The 23596-nt window shown below is 36.1% G+C and overlaps 1 protein-coding gene across 2 annotated transcripts in view; it reads left to right on the top strand.

The window, feature by feature from the left end:
- The first annotated feature begins 4408 nt into the window (after positions 1-4408).
- The window catches only part of HAUS6 (HAUS augmin like complex subunit 6), a 69329-nt gene continuing 50141 nt past the window's right edge, over positions 4409-23596 (top strand). Inside the window, exons 1-7 of one of the 2 annotated variants that reach the window (XM_037797236.1) lie at positions 4409-4827; positions 7660-7755; positions 9378-9456; positions 11953-12085; positions 14655-14802; positions 16915-16980; positions 17289-17337. In XM_037797236.1, coding sequence (XP_037653164.1) covers positions 4574-4827; positions 7660-7755; positions 9378-9456; positions 11953-12085; positions 14655-14802; positions 16915-16980; positions 17289-17337 — 825 coding nt within the window. In that variant the 5' untranslated portion in view covers positions 4409-4573. Of the gene's footprint in view, positions 4828-7659; positions 7756-9377; positions 9457-10995; positions 11020-11952; positions 12086-14654; positions 14803-16914; positions 16981-17288; positions 17338-23596 lie in introns of those variants that run through there. The other variant, XM_037797237.1, reaches the window with a different exon arrangement.

Here is a 23596-nt window from a genome sequence, read left to right as displayed (position 1 = left end):
CAAAGCACAAGCAACAAAAGAAAAAATAGATAAATGGGAACTCCTCAAGCTTAGAAGTTTCTGCACCTCAAAGGAATTTCTCAGAAAGGTAAAGAGGCAGCCAACTCAATGGGAAAAAATTTTTGGAAACCATGTATCTGACAAAAGACTGATATCTTGCATATATAAAGAAATCCTACAACTCAATGACAATAGTACAGACAGCCCAATTATAAAATGGGTAAAAGATATGAAAAGACAGTTCTCTGAAGAGGAAATACAGATGGCCAAGAAACACATGAAAAAATGGTCAGCTTCACTAGCTATTAGAGAGATGCAAATTAAGACCACAATGAGATACCATCTAACACCTATTAGAGTGGCTGCCATTAAACAAACAGGAAACTACAAATGCTGGAGAGGATGTGGAGAAATTGGAACTCTTATTCATTGTTGGTGGGACTGTATAATGGTTCAGCCACTTTGGAAGTCAGTCTGGCAGTTCCTTAGAAAACTAGATATAGAGTTACCATTCGATCCAGCGATTGCACTTCTCGGTATATACCCGGAAGATCGGAAAGCAGTGACACGAACAGATATCTGCACACCAATGTTCATAGCAGCATTATTCACAATTGCCAAGAGATGGAAACAACCCAAATGTCCTTCAACAGATGAGCGGATAAATAAAATGTGGTATATACACACGGTGGAATACTACACGGCAGTAAGAAGGAACGATCTCGTGAAACATATGACAACATGGATGAACCTTGAAGACATAATGCTGAGCAAAATAAGCCAGGCACAAAAAGAGAAATATTATATGCTACCACTAATGTGAGCTTTGAAAAATGTAAAACAAATGGTTTATAATGTAGAATGTAGGGGAACTAGCGATAGAGAGCAATTAAGGCAGGGGGAACAATAATCCAAGAAGAACAGATAAGCTATTTAACGTTCTGGAGATGCCCAGGAATGACTATGGTCTGTTAATTTCTGATGGATATAGTAGGAAGTTCACAGAAATGTTGTTATATTAGGTAACTTTCTTGGGGGAAAGTAGGAACAGGTTGGAAGTAAAGCAGTTATCTTAAGTTAGTTGTCTTTTTCTTACTCCCTTGTTATGGTCTCTTTGAAATATTCTTTTATTGTATTTTTTTTTTTCATACAGTTGATTTAAAAAAGAAAAAAAAGTTAAAAAAAAAAAGGGAAAAAAAATACGTAGTGCCCCCTTGAGGAGCCTGTGGAGAATGCAGGAGTATTGGCCTACCCCACCTTGATGGTTGCTAACATGACCACAGACATAGGGGACTGGTGGTTTGATGGGTTGAGCCCTCTACTGTAGGTTTTACCCTTGGGAAGACGGTTGCTGTAAAGGAGAGGCTAGGCCTCCCTATATCTGTGCCTAAGAGCCTCCTCCCGAATGCCTCTTTGTTGCTCAGATGTGGCCCTCTCTCTCTAGCTAAGCTAACTTGAAAGGTGAAATCACTGCCCTCCCCCCTACGTGGGATTAGACACCCAGGGGAGTGAATCTCCCTGGCAACGTGGAATATGACTCCCAGGTAGGAATGTAGACCTGGCATCGTGGGACGGAGAACATCTTCTTGACCAAAAGGGGGATGTGAAAGGAAATGAAATAAGCTTCAGTGGCAGAGAGATTCCAAAAGGAGCCGAGAGGTCACTCTGTTGGGCACTCTTACGCACACTTTAGACAACCCTTTTTAGGTTCTAAAGAATTGGGGTAGCTGGTGGTGGATACCTGAAACTATCAAACTACAACCCAGAACCCATGAATCTCGAAGACAATTGTATAAAAATGTAGCTTATGAGGGGTGACAATGGGATTGGGAAAGCCATAAGGACCACACTCCACTTTGTCTAGTTTATGGATGGATGAGTAGAAAAATAGGGGAAGGAAACAAACAAACAGATAAAGGTACCCAGTGTTCTTTTTAACTTTAATTGTTCTTTTTCATTTTAATTATTATTCTTGTTATTTTTGTGTGTGTGCTAATGAAGGTGTCAGGGATTGATTTAGGTGATGAATGTACAATTATGTAATGGTACTGTGAACAATCGAATGTACGATTTGTTTTGTATGACTGCGTGGTATGTGAATATATCTCAATAAAATGAAGATAAAAAAATAAAGGGATGACTGCATGAATAAGTAGAAAAATGGGGACAAAAACTTGGTGAAAAATAGGGTGGGAGGGGGGATGATTTGGGTGTTCTTTTTTACTTTTATTTTTTATTCTTATTTTTGCTTTTTCTAGTATAAGGAAAATGTTCAAAAAATAGATTTTGGTGTGATGAATGTATAACTATATTATGGTACTGTGAATAGTTGATTGTACACCATGGATGATTGTATGATATGTGAATATATCTCAATAAAACTGAATTTAAAAAACAAAACAAAACAAACAAACAAAAAAACTGATTTTATTTATTGCCATGGAGCTTTATTCCAAATAATATTTGGGGTCACTATTTGTAATTTGCTAATTTAGAAGTAAAATCTTTGGCCTTGTAGGCATGAACTTTTTTGGATTGACATAGTTAATCTTAAAGTACACTAGGTAGGTGATTATTCTTAGATGGGGGTAGCGGAGGTGAATTTTTCAAAGGGTAGGGCATTGGAGCTGGACCATGAAGTTCTTTCCCTTAGCAACTACCCAGTAAACAAGTGGGATCATGCACCCCCTAGTGGTTGTTGAGAATAAACAGCCATGAAGGCTTTGGATTTGTTCCCCCTTAACATTTCCTCCCGGGCTCTATAAATGCGTTCTCCCCTTAGCTCCTCAAGGCGGGGTTCCTCTTGGGTCTTTCTTGTCCTGCAGCACCTAGCACAGTGTAGCACTGAATTGAGTCCTGATACTTGTGCAAAGTTCTTCCATGGTATTTTTTTATACTGCTATACCTTTAATTGTGATAGGAAAGGCTAGAAATATAAATCGAATGGACATATCAAAAGTCCCACCTTTATCTAGTCATCTAATAAGCCCTTTAAAATCTGCATATCTTTTATACTTTTATACTGATCACTTGTCCTACTAAAGCCTGTGTCTCTAGTGCCTTAGCACAGTGCTTTAAGATTCTGTGACTGGCTCTCGATCAACATTTGTCCCCTCCAAGTTTCCTCCAAAATATATCCTGAATCCAACCACTTCTCACTACCTTCACTGCTACCATCTACTCCAAGCCACCAGTTTCTCTCCTGTCAGCTACTACAATAGTCTTTTCTCTGGCTTTCTGCTTCTCCTCAATTCTCCCTCCCCTGTCCCATACAGTCTATTCTTTACGTAACAGTCACGAAGGCTTTCAAAAATGTATATCAAATCACTTCCTCTCTTAAGAATCCTCCCAATGTTTTCTCATTGGATTTAGAATAAGATCAAAGGTCCTAAGCAAATAAAATAACAATAATAATAAAAAACATCAAAGGTCCTTACCCTTGTCTAAATGATTTGGGGTCTAGGATGTCTGTGACTTCATCTCAGACTATAGTCTTCTTTATTCTCCAGCCATATGGCCTTTTCTCTGTTTTTTGAATAAATACGTCAAGCTCATTCTCATATTTTTCTGCAACTTTCTTCCCACAGAGATTCTTCACATAGCTGGGTCCTTCTCATTATTGAGGTCTCAACTCAAAAGTCAATACGCTTTCCCAGACAGCCCTATCAAAAGTAGCCATTCCTTCCCCTTCCGGCCACTTTCTACCACATTATCTTTTTTTTTTTTTTAACCAATCTACAGTTTTTATTTGTATTTTTCCACTGTTTTTTTTCTGTTCCATGATCCAATCCAGTATCTCACACTGAACTTAAGTTTTAAATTTTTTAGCTTTTAAAAATTTTTACTATGGTATCATATATATTAAAAACTGTGTCATTTTAAACATTTTTACATGTACAATTCAGTGGCATTAATTACATTTACAATGTTGTGTTACCATCACCAACCATCCATTTCCAAAACTCTTCCAGCATCCTAAGCAGATACTCTGTACTCATTAAAAAATAACTCTCCATCCCCTTTCCCCTGGCCCCTGATAATCTCTAATCTACTTTCTGTTCTACTAACTTGTGTATTCCAGCTATTTTGTATAAATGGAATCATGCAGTATTTGTCATGTCGTGTCTGGCTTATTTCAGTCAACATTATGTCCTCAAGGTTCATCCACGTAGTGGCATGTAATAGAACCTGATCTCTTTTTTATGGCTGGATAATAGACCATTTTACTTACATACCACACATTGTTTATCGAAGGGTAACTGCAAGACGCTGCTTGCGATTGGGCAAGCGCCCAAAAGCTCGCTGGCCCGCAATGCGCTGTGGGTCTTGTAGTTTCGCTCCAGGCCAAGAGGCACAGGAGGAAGAGAAGGGCGCATGGCACGGCGGGAGATATAGTCCGCTGAGAAACCCCTCCTCCCCGGGAAGTCCGTGGCGCGGACGCACACCGCTCTGTCGGAAGCGCGGGAGTCTTGGTTGGTACTGGCTCCTTTTGGGCAGCTGTGGCGGCGCTGCCGTTAGAGTCCTCACTTCCCGGAGACTTTCAGGCAGTTTGAGGCAAAATGGTTCCGGGCCGATGGGAAGGAAGCAGTGGCAATGGAAGGGCCGCCGCGACCTCAGCCTCTCTGTAGGGAGGAAACTGAGGGCCCTTAAAGTCCCTGGGCCTGTCCTTTCTTTCTTTCCATCACTGCCTACCGCGAGGATGAGCTCGGCCGGGGTTCCCTCTTTCGAGAAGCAGCATCTCTGGATGTATCTGCAAGCACTCGGCTTTGAACCTGGCCCGGCGACCGTCGCCTGCGGAAAGATCGTATCGCACACGCACCTCGGAGTGTAAGGGGGCCGGGGCTCGCGGGGCGGGGGAGCCTGTGCCGGGAGACCCCGGGTGGACCCTTTCTTTGGCCAACACGGTCGGTCGATTAATCAGAAGTGATTGAGCAGTTACTGTGTGCCAGGCACTGTCTACAAAGCCCCTGTCCTGAGAGCTGCCACCCTGGAGGTAGAGACATAAGTACCGATTATGGAACAGTGCGAGAGTGTTTTGTTGGGGGTAGAGTCTGTAGTGGGGGCAAAACTGGGGCAGTAAATAACCCCACCTTGGTGGCGGAGATGGGTGGTCTCTGAGGTAGAGGAAAGGGTGGCGAGTTGCTAGGGGAAGGACGTGGGAACAATATTTGCAAACGTTTGTAAGATTCAAGGGAGGCTTTGAAAGTAATTGTTGCCTTAGTTTAACGTTTTTGCTTTTTGAATCAAAGAACTTGAGACGTGCCACAGTTAACAAAAAAAACAGTTGAAAAGGCTATTAAAGTGCCTCTTCTATTACGGTTATGATCATAAATCTAAAGGCTTTGTTTATATTTGTGTCATAACATCAATTTTAGGCAGTGTTATCATCCCCATTATAGGCTAAGAGAAATTTGGGATGCATAAGCCATCTCCTATTCTCTGATTTTTTATTTTTGTAAATTGTTATTTTTAGTTCTGATGGCTGTGTTTTAATAATGTGCTTAGACCTTTATTACTTGATCTGTTAATCGAAAGTATCTCTTGATTCCCCACTATGTAATTTCACAATGAAGATAGTTATTTATAGGATAATTAAATTAGCTTATGTACACTTCCCTACCTCTCTTCTGCCTTCCATCTCTTCTTGACATTTTGCAGAATTATAGCTTTTTTTACTGTCAAAGTTTAGAACTGTAAGTAAATTTTGTTTTGTAACTATTTGTTTAAAAGGTACTACTATTTCATAAAAAAGTGCTTTGTCTAGAAGACTGTTCTAAAACTTAACAGCCAGTGGGTAGCCTTTATTGAGTTAATTATGTATTAATATATACTCCATTTAGCTCATGATTTGAAACTCCTCAGCACAGCCTCATTTCCTCTGAGCTGGCAGACTTCAAGCTTGAAGCTTTTCCAAGGTTCTCCTGAGAAAGGTTCCCACTGTCACTTTATCCTTCTCCCCAGTGTTTTGGAAATCTTAGTTTTCTTTGCTCTGATTTATCCATCAAAACAACTGTAGTCTGTTTTCTGCCTTTAAGAATTTGTTAAAATGTATCAAATTCTGGGCTAGTGATGGCAGTTTTTCAACACTGTCATTGATTTTGCCCTCCTTTGTCTTTAGACAAGAGGTCCACCATGTTGGAAGAGATGTTCCCTTTAAAGTGTTTTAAGCACTTTAAAAAAATTATTTTTATTTTTTATTGACTTTTGGTAAAATTAATTCTTTTTGGTGTATTGTTCTATGAGTTTGGATGAATGCATGTAGTCAGGTAACTGTTTTTCTTATAAGGTTAAACATAAACTTAACATTTGACCCAGCAATACCACTCCAAGGTATTTATCTGAAAGATATGCATTTTGGAAAAATCATTCTGGTTGCATTACCAAGAATGAATTAGAGGGAGAAGTAGGGCTTTGCAGTTACCTAGGCCTGAACTAAGGTGGCAGTGGTAATGGAAAGAAGAGGTGATTTTATTCATTTGTTAATTCAACAAATGTTTATTGAACACAGTATTGGACCTGGGTATACAGTGGTGAACAGAATAGACATGAATTTTTCCTTTATAGAATTTCAATTTAGTGGGTGAAGAAACCAATACATATCTTTCTACAAGTTATAATAAATGCCAAAGAGAAAGGAATAGGTTTAAGAAGAGGTAAAATGGATAGACTTTTATTTGTGTTCTTTGAGGAACAGAGACAGTCTGAGGACAGCATGGTAGTTTGACATGTGAATAGGCATGGGAACACAAGCCAAGGCATCAATAATGCTAAGTCACGAACACTATTTCTTGATTTGATCCCTAATTCCTTGGAATCAAATTTGATGCTTTGCCTTTCATGTTAATTCTTGATTCCTTGATAGCTGCATAACAATTTTTATAGTCTTCAGGTTTTGTTTTTTCTTCAACATTGTTTTAGGTTTTATCTTGATTAGTTAGGGAAATTGGGACAATAAAACTCCAAGGGATTTGGTAGAATTAAACTGTGAGAATAATCTGGGAATAAAATTTAGTGGTAAAGACTTGGACTCTGGGGTCAGATGATCTATTTCAAGTTACTGTTTTTCTACTTCCTGGTTATGTGATTTTTGGGTAAATTATCAAACCTTTGTAAATTTCAGTTTCCTCATGTGTAAAATGAGGATCATAGAACTACTTTCTAGTGTCATTAGGACAGAAATAAACTATGTTAAAGCATTTAACACAGCACTTAGCCTCATTTGATTGTCCTGAAGATTAGATGAGTTACTACCTGTGAAGGCTTAAAATAATGTCTCACAGATAGTACACTTTCAGTAAATGTTATCTATTTTTATTGTGTTTATTCAATATATATTGATTGGTGTAATTGTCATCATATTATAGGCCATGGTTCTCTCTCTGTTTAATTAGGCTTTCATTCCCTTTCTGTAGAATGTTTTCATTGTAATAAAGTAAGTTCTACCATTTTTCTTCTATTTAATCTATTTTCTAGGAATCAAAATAGAAGCTTGTTTATGTTTTTCTTTGATTATAAGATGTACATGAATGAGGAATTAATTTAACTTGATGTCTTGAGAATGCAAAATATTAATTTGTGTAAAACTCACACAACTTTTGATGATGCTTAGTTTTATTAACGATTTACCTTTTCCCTACTTCTGTTTTCTTAAACTACTAGGAATATGTTTGACAAGCTGAACCGTGATGCCTTTCACATAGTTTCTTATTTTTTGTTTCAAACTCTGGATCAGTCTCTCACCAAAGAAGTTTTCAAGTAAGGAAAAGTTACTTCATTTTCTTTTCTTAAATAGTCCTCAAATTTGAAAATAGTTTATGTCTCAATTTAAGCCAGAATTTCAAATTTGACCTTTGACTATTCTTTTGAGTAAATGTCACAAAACTCAGGTTTGAGTCTGATAAATTTGGTGCTTGATCTTTATAAACTGAGTAATTTTTCTTTGTTACTTAGCTTAAAATCATTGTATATTTCTTAGATAAGCTAGGTTTTGTTTTACAGAATTAATTCCTAACATTTTGCATGGTCTTAGTTATAAGGCAAAGCAATTAACTGGTACACTCAATTTTGCCCTACTTTTTGCTAAGTACTTACTCCTTTTTTTGTAAGTCTAGTTGTTTAATGCTTTTTCATTTTCCAGTTCTCTGTAAATCCTCATTAGTTTTGTCAGTGATATATATACATATTTGCTGTGGGCAAAAATCATTCCTATTAAGTTTAACCTGTTGTTGCATACTGTTGAGTATTAAATAGTTTAAGAAGCAAATAAAAATATGAGCGCCTACTAATCTTAGTTGCAAGTTATTTTGCTTGTGACTTGTTTCTTCTTTCTGAAAAAGTGTTCAAATTTGTTTTGTTATTTATATTGTGTCATCAGCCTCTTACATGGAAAAGCCACAAGCAAATCCATCCTTTAGGGCATTATTTTCATTTTTGATCATTTATTTCTAATATTTTGCCTTCATTTAAAGTTATAAGTGTGTAGGAGAGCAGGTACATTTGAAACATTTTTTGGAAATTTCTATCAATGAGGTATAGGATGTCCTCTGCCTGTATTAAAGTAGCTTTTCTGATTTTTTTTCCTGATTATAAACATAATACTGCTCATTTTAGACAATTCAGAAAATACAGAAAAATGTAAAGAAGGAAGTGAAAATCATTCTAAAACCCACCAGAGTATCAATGTTGATATACCAGCCTTTCAGTCTTTTTCTATGCATATTTAATTTTTTCTGTGCATATATAATGTATTATATATTATATAAGTAAAAAAGCCTTAAATTATTATGCCTTAGAAAAAAATTTTTGACAAAACTCATCAGCTGAAAGTAATTAGGTGAATTGTAACATGTTGGTTTGACTAAAACTGAAGCAAAACTTATCGTTTCATATTTTTCTATCTTGTGTAGCTACAAAACAGTAGCAACCACTGACTATGATATGGGTCATCTCTTGGAGATCTAATCTCATGCCGTTCCTTCCCCAGTGATCCTCATATGTAACCATTGATGTTTCTCTATTGCAAGATTTTTTTTTTAGGCTTAATATACTAATTTATTTATACCTTCTTTACGCATTAGTTCTTTGGATCCATTGTGCATGTTGTCCTTTTTAGCTGGTTTTCAGTCATTTAAATAGCTATTCTTTCCTTCATTTAATATTCGTATTTATTAATATTTGTACTAAACTGAAAACTCTATAGATGTTTATAAAGAAAATAAAAACCAATTTCTCAGAGGTTAATGTTTCTTTTTAGCTGAAATCTAAGAATGTTAGCCTTGATCCATTTAGAAGTAATGTTACTAGTTTAGGAAATAAGTTTGGTGTTTAATTTTGCTGAGTTTGTTCATAATTGTAATGCTCCTGTTTTTGTTTTTAAGATTTTGTTGGCCTCCATTTGACCAAAAAAGTGATACTGAATTTCGGAAACATTGCTATGAATGGTTAAAAAAGATTTCTGTAAGTATTTTCTTTCTGAAAGATGCAGATTTTAAGCAGTTAAAAACTACATTAATTCATTGATTTTTTAGATGCGAAGTCTTTTTTTTAAAATGCAAAGTTTATTGAGATATAATCACATAACATACAGTCATTCAAAGTGTACAATCAGTTGTTCACAGTATAGTCATATAGTTGTGCTTTCATCACCACAAACTTTGAACATTTTCATTATTCCAAAAAATAAAATAAAAATAAAAATGAAAAAGAACATCCAAAACATCCTATTCCCCTCCTCACCCCACTGTTCATTTACTTTTTTTTAATACAGTTTAATTGAGATATAGTCATGTACCCTATAGTCATCCACATTATACAATCAGTTATTCACAGCACCATCATACAGTTGTGCATTCATAGAGGTGAAGCCTTTTTAATGCTAATGGTGTAAGCAAGTTAATATTATTTGGAATAGTACTTTTGGATAGGCTTTGGTTGGGATTCTGTAAATTTCTAAGAAACCAGCTTTGCTGACTAAGTGCACTGGAAATAGGTTTTAGAGATCCTGGGAGTTTATATTAAATGTTTTTTGTTTAAAGAAAACTTTTCTATCATAGACTATTTTAGCTTACTTCCCCAAATAATGTCAATAATTGTGACTTTATTGGTAGAATTATTTTTTTGTGACTAAGTCCTCCTAGAGTTTAGAAAAATTCAAAAGTTAATGCTTGGGGTAGAATAATCCTGATTGGTCCTTTATGCTAGAGTTATGGAATACCTGGAAATGTTAAGCTGAATTATAACCCCTGTGTTGTAGAGCTTTAGATTGATCTACTTTCTTTATCACTTATTCACTTTTAGAAACCTTTGCAGTCTTCATTAAGTATACTTTTTTTTCTATCTTTGTACTTATAGAGTATGTTGGGGCTCTGTGCTTACTTGCTGAATGTTCTTGAACCTGCTGCCTTTTCATTTATTTCCACAAAATTGTTAAGCATTTTGAAAGACTATAATTTTTAATAATTTTGGATGTACTGTAGATCTATATATGCTATAGGACCACATGAACACCTCTTTATGTAGGTTTAAAAATAGATTAAGTTAGAATTTCACTGGGGCAAAATTCAGTTTTCATTTATTCTGGGTTATTGAAACCAATAAACACATGTTAAATATGGTATGCCTGGCATTTTGTTAGATGCTGGGTATACAAAGATGAGTTAGATTCAAACATATGTGTAAGTGTTATACTAGGTCTTCGAAGCCTCAACAGTAATTTGCTATGCTGGGTGTTTTCTTTGAAGCTGTATCAAACAAAATAAGGAAAATGTTTGGCTCAGATTCTTTTTCTGTTTGTTTGTTTTTTTGTTGAAATAATAAGGACCTTTATTATTGTACACAATAATTCATGCAAAAGTAAGATGGCTAAAGGATTAGTTAACACTGGGCTCAACCATGGCATTGAGGACCCAGATTCTTCTCATCTTTCCTCTCTGCCATCTTCAGCTTATTATTCTTTTTCTCAGGCTGTGTTCCTTGATGGTTGCAAGTTGCTGCTCTTTCAACAACTGCTCCAGAAGGAAGGCAACTGACATTTATTGATCATGTATTGTGGGCCAAGTAATGGGTTAAATCTTTTTTTATATGTTAAAACATTTAGAATTGTATGATGCAAAATGTTATTCTGTTACATTCGAAAAAAATAAGGATTAAACTAGAGACCAGGCTTACTAATTTCTGAAAAAATTGAGGAAGAGAGGGGATTTATCTTACCAGTTTTGCTGTATGCATCTGTGCCTTTAGGATAGCCATTAACTTAGAGAAGTCTGTTAATATGGTGATCTTGCTAGATTTGTCTCCTGCTTCTGGTAGGAAAATAGAATGTGGATAGATGATTATCTTGGGTTGGGTTCTCCTAGAAGCAGACCCTGAGACAAGGATGTGAGTTTTAGTTTATTTGGAAGATGATCCTAGGAAGCAGAGGTAGAGGAGTGAGGAAATGAGACAGGAAGGAAGCCAATACAGTGTGTTTTTGAGCAGGAAACTGCTCTCAGCAACTGGGGATCAATCCTGCTGGAGAATGCTGGAAGACCATAAAACACTCCTTAGAGTTAGTTATTTCTCTCTTAGGGAAGAGGAAGCTGGGATATTTACTCACCTTTCACATCAGGCCTTGGTCTGTGGGCTGCTAACTCCTTGACACTTTATGTCTGCCTTGTGGAGAAAGGCTGAAAGGGATTCCAGTGAGCCAGAGAGGGCCTTCAGGTAGAGTCACGGGTGCTTAGAGTTGGAAGCTTTTGGGTTGGTGTGCAAGGGATGGTCAGTGCTAAGGGAATTAGGATGGGTACCTACAGTTTCTGTTGCAGTGGACTTAGTTCAGTATATCATTTAAAAATTATTTTAAAATTAGTTTAACCCTTATCTACATCTGTTTAATTGCCTCAAAACAGTATGATGTAAATATAAGGGGATATTGTTGAGAAGGTCTTCAAATCATCTTATTTCTTTTTTCCATAGGCTGAATGTGGAAGTAGCTTTCCTCAAGTTGTTGGTTCACTATTTCTTTCTCCTGGTGGTCCTAAGTTCATTCATCTGATGTATCATTTTGCAAAATTTGTGGCAATAAAATATATTAAGGCCAACTCTAAAAGTAAGTTAAGCTTATAGTAAGAATTTTTTGTTTTGATTCTTCAATTTTTATTATCTACAGTTTGTAAACTATCAAGGAATTTTAATAGAGCAAAGATGAGTTAAAAATATTAATTTACTTCAAAAAGCAAATACTTAATATTCTACTGGAACTGTAATTTGAATATAAGTAATAAGTAACTAGCCAGATTATTTTATTATGTTCTAATATAGGGGTCAAGAAACTTTTTCTGCAAAAAGATGGTAAATATTTTAGGCTTTGTGGACCACACAGGGTCTCTGGTACATGCATATTCCTCTTTGTTTTTTTGTTTTGTTTTGTTTTGTTTTGTTTTATGCAACCCTTTAAAGATATAAAAACCTGTCTTAGTTTGCTGACGTCACAAAATAAGCAGTGGTCTGTATTTGGCCTGCAGGTCATAGTTTGCTGACTCCTGCTCTAATACATTGTCTTGAATGTTGTGTTCAGTGTGAGATTTACTTTGATTACTGGCAATATGTTGAAATTTTTATGTTGAAAATTTCATTTTAAGGGGATTTGATCTTCTTTGCTAATTCATAGAAACAAAAATTGGATTTCTCAAACTAATACTTAAAAGAATGCTATTTGTAGCGTATTAAGTATCCTGCTCTGTAATTGGTTTATGCTTTAAGACTTGAAAAATACAGAAATTTTGAAGTAATAAACTCCATCCATCTTTCAGTTCCCAGAGATAACTATTGCTGACATTTTGGTTTTTAGGGCATATGTTATAACTACCCATTTTATTTATTTTAGATAGTACGTTCTCATGGCTCAAAAATCAAAAGGTGAAAAGTCTTCCTTCCACCTCTATTCCCTAACTACCTAGTTTCCCTTTCTAGGGGCAATCAGTGTAATAAATGATATAAGCAAATATGTGTATATTTTCTTTTTTTTAAACCATAAATGGTAACATGTACAGTTTTGCAGCTTGCTGTTTTCACTTAACTGTAAAGCTTAGAGATTATCCTATATCAGTTCATAGAGCGCTTCCTTATTCTTATTTTCTCTCTTTACAGCTGTATAATATTACATTGAATGGATGTACCATAATTTATTTACTCAGTCTTCTGCTGATAGATGTTTGGCTTTTTTCCCCAGTCTTTTCAATTTGTGTATGTTCAAATGTGTTTGTGTGTATGTGTGTGTGTGTGTGTGTGAGTGTGTATGAATAATTCCTGAAAGATGAATTGTTTGATCATATTACCAGATTATTTTCCCTAGAGGATGGACAATTTATATTTCTACCACCATTGTATGGAGTGCCTGTTTTCCCAAATGTTCACCAATATAGGGTGTGATCAGACGCTTTTATCATTTCAGTCTGATGGGTTAAAACTGGAATCTCAGGGTTTTAATTTGTATTTGTCTTATTATGAGTGAGGTTGAAAATTGTTCCATATGTTTAAGAGCAGTTTGTACTTTCTTGGTACTCTGTGTTCATATCCTTTTTTCATTTTTCTCTCAGGTTATTTGTAGTTTTTCATTTGTAAGAGCTCTTACTTATTATCCCTTCTCTGTGATTGACTTGTAAACCTTTTTTTTTTTCCTAGTTTGTCTTTCATGCATTTTTTTTCTTTTTAACATGTATGTGATCCTGCTTTATAAACATTTATGTATTTTTAATTTAATATAACATAGGCATTTTGCCAGTCTTTCTATAGTAATCTGCCCATATTATGTGTAACCCAAACTAATTTTATATGAAATGTGTGCGTTTTGATTTTACAAGGGTTTATTGTGTGTCACGTACTAAAAACAAGGCTTCTAAGCATGGATTATCTTATTTCTGATTTAAAGTAATACCAGTCAACATAGTGAGTCTCTACATAACTTCAAAATTCAATGAACTCATTGCCTATTAAATATTTAGAAATTATGGTGGTTTCGTTGGAGTAATGGTAGGACATGAATTAGTAGTTAAGTGCATTCCAGGGTCCCTGATTTCCAGCATATCCATATCTTCGTTGTACTGAGCCATGTTAAACTAGGATTTTTTACATATATGACAAGAAAAAGCTTGGACTCTGAAATGTCTGGGTGGCTTGTTTTCAGATCTGCTTTGATCATGAGTGACATAAGAATTTCTTGAGAAATGGAGAATGTTTTTATTTGGCTGTCTTGCCCTGTTAGCCTTACTAGAAGGAAAAGTAAGTTGATGGCAGCAATGGAGATGATTTGCTCTCACCTCATCTCTTTTAATTGCCTTTTTCCTTTGTTGTTAAAAGATTTTGTGAAAAAGAATAGTTGCTCATATATAGCCATTTATTTGTTCATGTATATATCAAATTATGAATGGACTGTTTATTTGGGAGAAATAGATTCTAAAAGTTTTTAATTATGTAAAAACAACTTCAAATATCCTTTTTTAGTCTTCTTTGCTTTTAACAGTTGTATCTTTGTGCATGTGTGTGGCTTACCAGTTTTTAGGGAGATGTTGGTTTCATAAGGTTGCTCATTTGATTTCTTAAAATTAACAAACATTCAACATTTTTGATATTAGTTTTTAAGTTCAAGTTTTCTATGATCTTATTTGTGTTCCATGTAGATTCTTCTGCACATTTCACAGAGGCATCTAATGTAAAGCCACCTGATTTGCATAAATGCATTGCCAGATGCCATGTAGCACGTAACAGATTTTTGCAAATTTTGCAAAGAGAAGATTGTATTATCCAAAAATATCAGGAAAATGCACAGTAAGTAATACTTTGATAGTGAGAAAATTAAAATTCCTTTCTTTTTAAACAAATATCCTTAGTATAGTTTCAGTGAGAAATAATTCATGCCTACCTCAAAACCCTGGCTATTATCTTTTCATTTTAAAACTCGATAACTTTTTTTTTTTAAGTAAACTTTATATTTTGAAATAATTTCAAACTTACGAGACAGTTGCAAAACTAATACAAAACCCATACAGAGATCTCTAGCAGACCCCCCCACCCAGATACCTAGACCCACCAACTTTTAACATTTTTGTCACATTTGCCATTTCTTTCCTTCCTTCTTCTTCTTACTCTCCTTCCTCCCTTTCCCTCCCTTCTGCCTTCCTTCCTTCCTTTCTTCTTTCTTATCCATCCGTTCATCCATTTTCTGAACATTCGAGAGTAGGTTGTATACATTGTGCTCCTTGAGCACTTAGTATTTCCATATACTTTTCCTAAGAACAAGGATATTCAATTATATAACAACCTTAGGTACAGTTATTAAGTTCAGGAAATTTAACAGTGATATGAAGCTTAGAGTCTGTATTCAGAGTTTCTCATATGTTCTAGTAATGTCCTTTTGAGGATTTTCCCTCCATATTAGATCCAGTCTAGGATCACGTATTGCACTTAGTTGTTATTGTCTCTTTAGACACTTTTCTCTTTTTAAATTATGGGAATATTTGCAACATAAACTTTCCTGTCTCAGCTGCTTCCAAGCACACAACTCATTGGGATTAATCACATTCACAATGTTGTGCTACCTCACCACTATCCATTACCAGAACTTTCCCATAATCCCAAACAGAAACCCTTTACCCATAATGCATTAACTACCCTTTCTTCCCCCCCAACCCCTAATCCTTAACCTGTAGTCTAATTTCTGTCTCTATGAATATGCATATTCTAGTTATTTCATCTAAGTGGAATCATAAAATATCTGCCCTTTTATGTCTGACTTAATTCATTCAGCACGATATCTTCATGTTTCATCCATGTGGTAGCATGTATCAGGACTTGATTACTTTTTAGGGCTGAATAAGATTCCATTTTATGTATATACCGCATTCTATTTATTCATCTAAAGCCAGATAAGTTCTGAATAATATATTTTTAAACTTTAAACTGTAAATGAAAGTTTAGAGAATAGGAAAATATTGCTTTAGTTAAAAAAATTCAATATTCATATGTCCTTTTTCTTTTTATAATATGGAAATATATTTTTTAGCTGTAATTGTATACTTTTTCCTCTTGATATTTCATTCTGTACATTTTTTCAAATTGCCATAGTATATTACTTTTTTTATTTTTTTATTTTTTTACAGCTTTATAGAGATACAGTTCACATACCATGCAATCCATCCATTTAAAGTGTACAGTTCAATGGTTTTTAGTATGTGCAACTACCACCAGTTTTGGAACATTTTCATCACCTAAAAAAGAAAACCCATAACCTCTAGCTATCAGCCCCCCTACACAGTATGTTACTTTTAATGTCTTTTTAGTGGTCTGTTGAGTTGCTGTTCCATTAAATAGAAATTCTATCAAGTAGGTATTCTATAATTTATTTAACCATTTCATTCTATTTTATATTCAGGTTCATTTATGCAACAAGCTTTTTTGGATGTGACTACTATGTGCCAGATATTGTTTAGGTTGGCTCTAATTTTTACAATTATAAATAACTACAGTAAGATAAGTTTTAAAATATTGTATTATCTATTACTAAACCTACAAGATCCTTTGCAGTGGCCCTAAAACTGAAATGTGGCCTGACTGCCTAGATAACACTTAAATTTGCCCCCTAGGTATCTGAGACAAGGATAGGAGAGTAAGGTAGTATTACTGACCTCTAATGTTGTTACTCGAAAGAAGTCAGAAGTCTTGGTCCATCTCAGTGGCAGCCTGTGTGTTAGACCACAGCTGTGACTGTTAAAGCAGGGTCCTTAGGAGAGAGGCTAGAGTCCTTTAGTTGCTGCTGGGTGTATTTGGAAGAGTATTCTCAGAGGCCTTGAACAAAGGTGCAAAAAGGGGGACAGATCAAAGTAGGCCATACTAGTTAGTTGTAATGGAATTATATATGTAATTTTACTCATTATCTTTCAGATTGTCAGTTAAGCAAGTACGAGATTTGAGATTAGAATGCGTAGGACTGCAAAACCAAATTAAAAAGTAAGTGACTTTTGGAGCTGAACGTTGCCTTAGATATAGTTCAGTCCTGGAATTTTCAGGTGAGGAACCTGAGAGTCCCAGAAACAATTAAAATAATATATAAATTTTAGCTAGATATTGATATGACTGGAACATAGTTCTGACTCTTAGTATATTTTCTTTGTAATATATTATTGTTGCTTAAGGTAGAATTTCTGTTTTTAATTGGAATGGTTGTTAGTGGGTGGGCTTACAGATCAATCAGTTCTTTGTGTTAAATTACCATGTGATTTTTTTATGGCTAATTAGATTATTTAATTTTTGACTAGAATGGAACCCTATGATGACCAAAGTAATATACAAGAGAAAATTCAAAAGGTAAGAGGAGTTTTGGGGGGAGAAATTTAATCTCTCTTTTGTGATATGCAGTATTTGCACAATTAGTTGGATTCCTGTGTTCTCTCTTTTTGTCATTTCTCATTTGCCATTTCTTTTGTAGGACAGCTGCTTTTTTATTTTTATTTATTTTCTGCTCTACTTGTATAGTTGATACATACTCTGAAACACTTGAATATAATGGAAACAACTAAATTATAATTTATCAGATTAAATGTGCACAAAGACATCTTAAAATATGTTTGGTATAAAATTTTTCAAGCCAACAAGAAAAGTTTACCTTGATAGTAACTTAATCAGTGGTATTTATCTAAATAATATATGCTAACTGAAAGGAGAGAGTAAGCATGGAAGAAAAATGAGTCACATTGAGGCAGACTTGGCAGAGGGAGGAATCTGAGGGATATAAATAATCTGAGGCCTCCAGAGGTAGGGTTTCATGTGGTATAGGAGTGTATTTTTGGGGGAGGGTGCCTTTTGTTTGAATGAAATTCTCTGCAGCTTTTTTTACTAATTCTATGATCACCAAGCTTCTTTGGGTATTAAATTGGCTTCAGAGGTACCTGTCACTGGAAAAGGTGAGTGTCCTCCTCAGGAAATATTCATTCAGTAAATATTTCTTGATCACTGCCACAAGCTAGGCATTCTTCTAGATATTAGAGTTTACAGTAGTGAAGAAAACAGGCAGTCCTTCCTTTCACAGAACTTTGAATAGCTCTTATTGTAAATTTAATAGGTTGGTATTAAACCTATTAAAGTTTTCATATTGGTCTCTCAAGCTAATATTCAGTTTCCCTGAGTCTAGTCAACTTTGAGGCATTGACAAGATCAAATTTCTGGATTTGGAAAATCTGAGAACCAAATCCAGGAACATTGTAAGTTCACCAGGGAAATGCCATCCTGTGGGAACTCTAGACTTCCAGAAAGTGAGTCTTTCTTTGGGGACAACTTCACCTTGCCATGCAGCACTTCAGTTAGAGATAGTTAGTATCTTATGAGTACCATTGGAAACCACAGACACTGACTTGGGTATATATTATATTTCCCCATCTTGCTCCCACTTGCGTAAATTCTATTGAAACATAACATAGGAAAACATGTCCAAATCATAAGGATATAGATTGATGAATTTTCACAAAGTAAACACCCCCATGTAAACCAGCATCCAGCTTAAGAAACAGTATTATCAGTACTTCAGAAGCCCCTTTAGCTCCCATTCATTCACAACCCTTTCTCCCCAAGGGTAAACACTATCCTACCTCTTAAACCAAAGATTATTTTTGCCTGTTTTTGAACTTTATATGAATGGAAGTGTACAGAATATACGCTTTTGTGTCCAGATTCTTTTATTCAACATGATGTTTATACCTATCCATGCTGTTGTGTGTAATTATTTTTAAAAATTCAGTTTCATTGAGATATATTCACAAACAATACAGTCATCCGCATTGTACAATCAGTTCTTAGTACCATCATATAGTTGTGCATTCATCACCACAATCAATTTTTGAACATTTTCATTACCACACACAAAAAAGAATAGGAATAAAAATTAAAGTAAAAAAGAACACCCAAAACATCCCATACCCCATGTCCCTTTCTATCATTCATTTAAATTTTGTCCTCATTTTTCTACTCATCTGTCTTTATACTGGTTAAAGGAAATGGGAGCCACAAGTTTTTCACAATCACATGGTCACATGGTGTAAGCTATATAGTTATACAGTCTTCAAGAATAAAGGTTACTGGGTTGCAGTTCAGCTGTTTAAGGTATTTCCTTCTAGCTATTCCAAAACATTAAAAACTAAAAAAGGATATCTGTATAATACATAAGAATAACCTCCAGAATGACCTCTCAACTCTATTTGAAATCTCTCAGCCACTGAAACTTTATTTTTCATTTCTCTTCCCTCTTTTGGTCCAAGAAGGCTTTTACAATTACACAATGCCAAGCTCTTCCCTGTGAGTCATGTCCCATGTTGCCAGGTATACACCCCCTGGAATCTTGTCCCAAGTAGAGGGGAGGGCATTGAGTTTACCTGTGTAGTTGGCTTAGAGAAAGAGGCCACATCTGAGCAACAAAAGAGGTTCTCTGGGGCTGACTCTTAGGCACAATTTGAAGTAGACTTAGCTCTCATTTGCAGTGACAAACTTCATGTAGACAAGCCCCAAGATTGAGGGCTCGGCCTTCTAAATTGGTAGTCCCAGTGCTTGTGAGAATATCATTAATTCCCCAAGTGGTGAAGTTTAGTATTTCCATATTTCCCCCCAGTCCCTCAAGGGGGCTTTGCAAATACATTTTTATTCTCTGCCCAGATTACTCTGGGATGTGTTGGGGCTTCACACTAACCTGTACAAACCAACCAGATTTCACTGCCTGTTGATAGTTCCGTGTAATTATGGTGTTCAAATAAACCGACCATACAAATTAAATTATATAGTGTGTTACAAAAAATATAAATTTTGCACCTAATAAACATCTCTTCCTTTGGTCTCCCACAGAAGTTGAAGTTTTAAAACATCATCAATATCGTCCTTTATCCTTTAGTCTGATTTACCTTAGTCCTAACCATGTCATTTCATTCATATGTCTAATTGAAGTCTGATCTCTTTTTTAAGATCCTTTAACATTTGCTGTATGGAGTAATGCTGACATTCATAGCTGCTGGACTCTGGCTTTGAGTCTTAGGTGTCACATAAATAGCCAAACTTCCAGGGACTGACCAGGTTATACAAAAAGAGCTCAGTATTTCAGAATTTAGAAATAGCCATTACAGTTCAGGAATAGATGTAACTGCTGTAAGAGCTTACAGTATAGGAAACTTTACAATAAACCTACCCCTGATAACCTGTGATCTTAGATTCAATTCTCAAGAGATTGTTCATTATAGTTAGTCCATTTTAGTGAGGCATTATAATGCTTTTCTTTATATTTCTGGTTTATTTCACTCAACATACTGTCCTCAATGTCCATTCACGTCACAACTTCATTGCTCCTTGTAGAGCTCAGTGTTCCATTGTATGTATACACCACAGTTCGCCATTCCGTTCATCAGTCGATGTACCCTTAGGCCACCTCTATCCACTGTGAATCATGCGTACTGCCACCATAAACCCTGCTGTGCAAATGTCCATTAGTATTCCTCTTTTCAGTCTTTCCAAGTATATACCCAGTAACAGGATTGCAGGACCATATGACCACCCCATGCTTAGCTTCCTGTGGAACCACCACACTGCCGTCTAGATTAGCTGCACCATTCTACTTCCCCACCAACGGTGATTAGGTACATCCCTTTCTTCACATTTTCTCCAGCACTTGTATCCCTCTGTTTATTTTTTAGATGGTTTTATTCACATACCATATTTCCATCCTAAGTAAGCAATCAATGGTTCCCTGTATAATCACATAGTTATGCATTCACCGCCACTATCTATATGAAGACATTTGCATTTCTTCCGCAAAGAAAGGAATAGGGAAAACAAAAAAGAAAAAAGAAAAAGAAAAAAAAGAACAAAAGAAACAATAAAATTAAAATTAAATACAATAAAAAAGCCAGACAATAACACTAATGCCAAGAATCCCATTCCCCTCCCTTATATCCCCCTCTTATAGACATTTAGCTTTGGCATATTGCCTTTGTTGCAGTTAGTGGAGGCATATTACAATATTACTGTTAACTATAGACTGTAGTTTGCATTGATTGTATTATTTCCCCAAGACCATCCCATTTTTTAATACCTTGCAAAGTTCACATTCGTTTGTTCTCCCTCATGTAAAAACATTCTTGTATTTGTACATTTAATCACAGTCTTTAGCCATTCTAGGTTTCACTAAGTTATACAGTCCCACTCTTTATCTGCTATCTTTCCTTCTGGTATCGTACACACCTCTAACCTTCCTCTTTCAACCATACTCAAGTCATCTTTGTTCAGTGTACTTACCATATTGTGCAGCCTCACACAGTATTGTGCTATTCATTTCTGGATCTATACAGTCAGTCCTTCAGAACATTCTGTACTCCTTCAGCATCAAATGCCTGATCTTTACCCTCTTTCTATCTCCTGGTATCTTCATTTCTACACTCTACTCTAAATTTCTCTCCTATTTTTTCCTATCTGTCTGTAGCACTCCCTTTAGTATTTCTTGTAGAGGAGGTCTCCTGTTCACAAACTGTTTCAGTGTCTTTATCTGTAAATATTTTAAACTCTCCCTCATTTTTGAAGGACAGTTTTGCCGGATGTAGGATTCTTGGTTGGCAGAATCTGCACTTAGTCTTTTTGAGCTTCCTTTGTATGTGATGGATTGCTTTTCTCTTGCTGCTTTCAGTATTCTCTCTTTGTTTTTGACATTTGAAAATCTGATTAGTAATGTTTTGGAGTAGGTCTTTTTGGATCACCTCTGTTTAGGGTATGCTGTGCTTCTTGATCTGTAATTTTATGTGTTTCATAAGAGCTGGGAAATTTCCCTTGATTATTTCCTCTATTATTCTTTCTGCCCCTTTTCCCTTCTCTTCTCCTTCTGGGACACCTATAACATGTATATTTGTGTAATTTGTGTCATTCAGTTCACTGAGCCCTTGCTCATATTTTTCCATACTTTTACCTATCTGTTCTTTTGTATGTAGGATTTCAGATTTCCTGTCCTCTAGTTCAGTAATACTTTCTTCTGCCTCTCCAAATCTGCTGTTGTATGTCTCCGTTGTGTTTTTCATCTCTTCTGTTGTGCCTTTCATTGCCATAAGTGCTGACATTTGCTTTTTTCAAGCTTACTAATTCTTCCTTATGGTCACCCATTGTCTTCTTTATATCCTCCATCTCTTTTGTCACATTTTCTTTCAATTTGTTGATCTGATCTAGAGGATTTGTTTGAACATCTTTAATTAGTTGTTACAACCCTTGAATCTCAGTTGAATTGTTAGTTTGTTCCTTTGACTGGGCCATATCTTTGTGTTTCCTTCTATAGTTCATGATTTTTTGCCATCTAGGCATCTGATTTTCTTGATTAGTTTATTCTGGAGGTTGTTTTCTCTCTTTTGCCTTGGGTTTTCTTGTTGATTTCGTTTATCTCTATATTTCTTTGTTTTCTCTTGCTGGCCAGTTGTCAGATTGGCTTCGCCCCACAGTCTTCCCCCCAAATCAGGCATCCATTATGGCCTACCACAGAGATGGGAGGTAGGCACTGGGCACCCCAGCAAGTTCACTGTTTGTAGTAATACAGATCTCCTGGCTTCCAGTGGTGCTTTATTTTCTGCTGGTCAACAAGACCTGGGTTTGTTTTAGATCCCTGCTTTGACAGTTGGATTGCCCGTATTTCTCAGCCAAAACTGGGCTAGGTTTCTGTGCAGGGCATGAAGACCTTTATTAGGACTGGGGTCCTAATAAAGGGTCTGAAGCATCTTTTTAAAAAGGTTTCTATTCCCTTGCACTTTCCAGACTGTCCAGCAAATGGCAGTGTTCGATAACTTAATCGTCCTCAGAGGCTACTTTGCCTCCAAGCACAGGCTGCATCTACACAGGGGAGCTGAAACTGAGGGATTCCTGTGCCCTCACTTTGTCAGTCAAAATCTGGTTCGAAGTGGGGCTACACCTGTGGCAGAGGACACTTTCAGCTGACCCAGTTCTCCAGCCATCTCAAAGGCGAAGAAACGGCCACTGGCTGCTGCTTCCCTCAAGGGTCGGGGAAGGGTTTTCAGACCCAGGGCTGGAAATGCAGTCTCTGTCCACATTTTCTCAGTCTCTTTGACCCTCACTGACCTGGGCCTTGAAGCATCCTCCCCTGTCCCCCGGAACTTCAAACAGTGGGAGGTATGTCTCACTGCTGTGAGAGATTTTAAAATCTGTGTCCCTGGTGGGAGGGTTCCGTCTGCTGATTCTGTGCTTTTCCCTCACTGAGCCTGAGTGAGGGGGAGGGGAGAGGACCAGCTGGTCTGGGACAGAAGATTCCTACCTCATGTTTCTTCTTTTTCTTCACTTCGGCATCTGTAGGGTCATTCTCCAACCTATATCCTCCTCCAGAGTTTCAAACAATTTAGAATTGTCCTTCTTTTCATTGACTCTCTGGAGAGAAGTTTTCAGTAGCTGTTTATATCACCATGTTGATGATGTCCTGTGTGTAGTTTTAATGTGTTCATTCTTAGTGCTGTATAGTGTTCTGTTGTATGAACATAGCACAATCTATCCTTTGTAATTTAGATGAACTTCTGAGTTGTTTCCAGTTTTTGATTGTTACAAATAGATGTGC

Source organism: Choloepus didactylus, chromosome 10 (assembly GCF_015220235.1).
Source record: "Choloepus didactylus isolate mChoDid1 chromosome 10, mChoDid1.pri, whole genome shotgun sequence".
Classification (NCBI taxonomy): Eukaryota; Metazoa; Chordata; class Mammalia; order Pilosa; family Megalonychidae; genus Choloepus; species Choloepus didactylus.
Note: the sequence above shows the minus strand (reverse complement) of the source record. Positions and strands in the feature narration are given on the sequence as shown.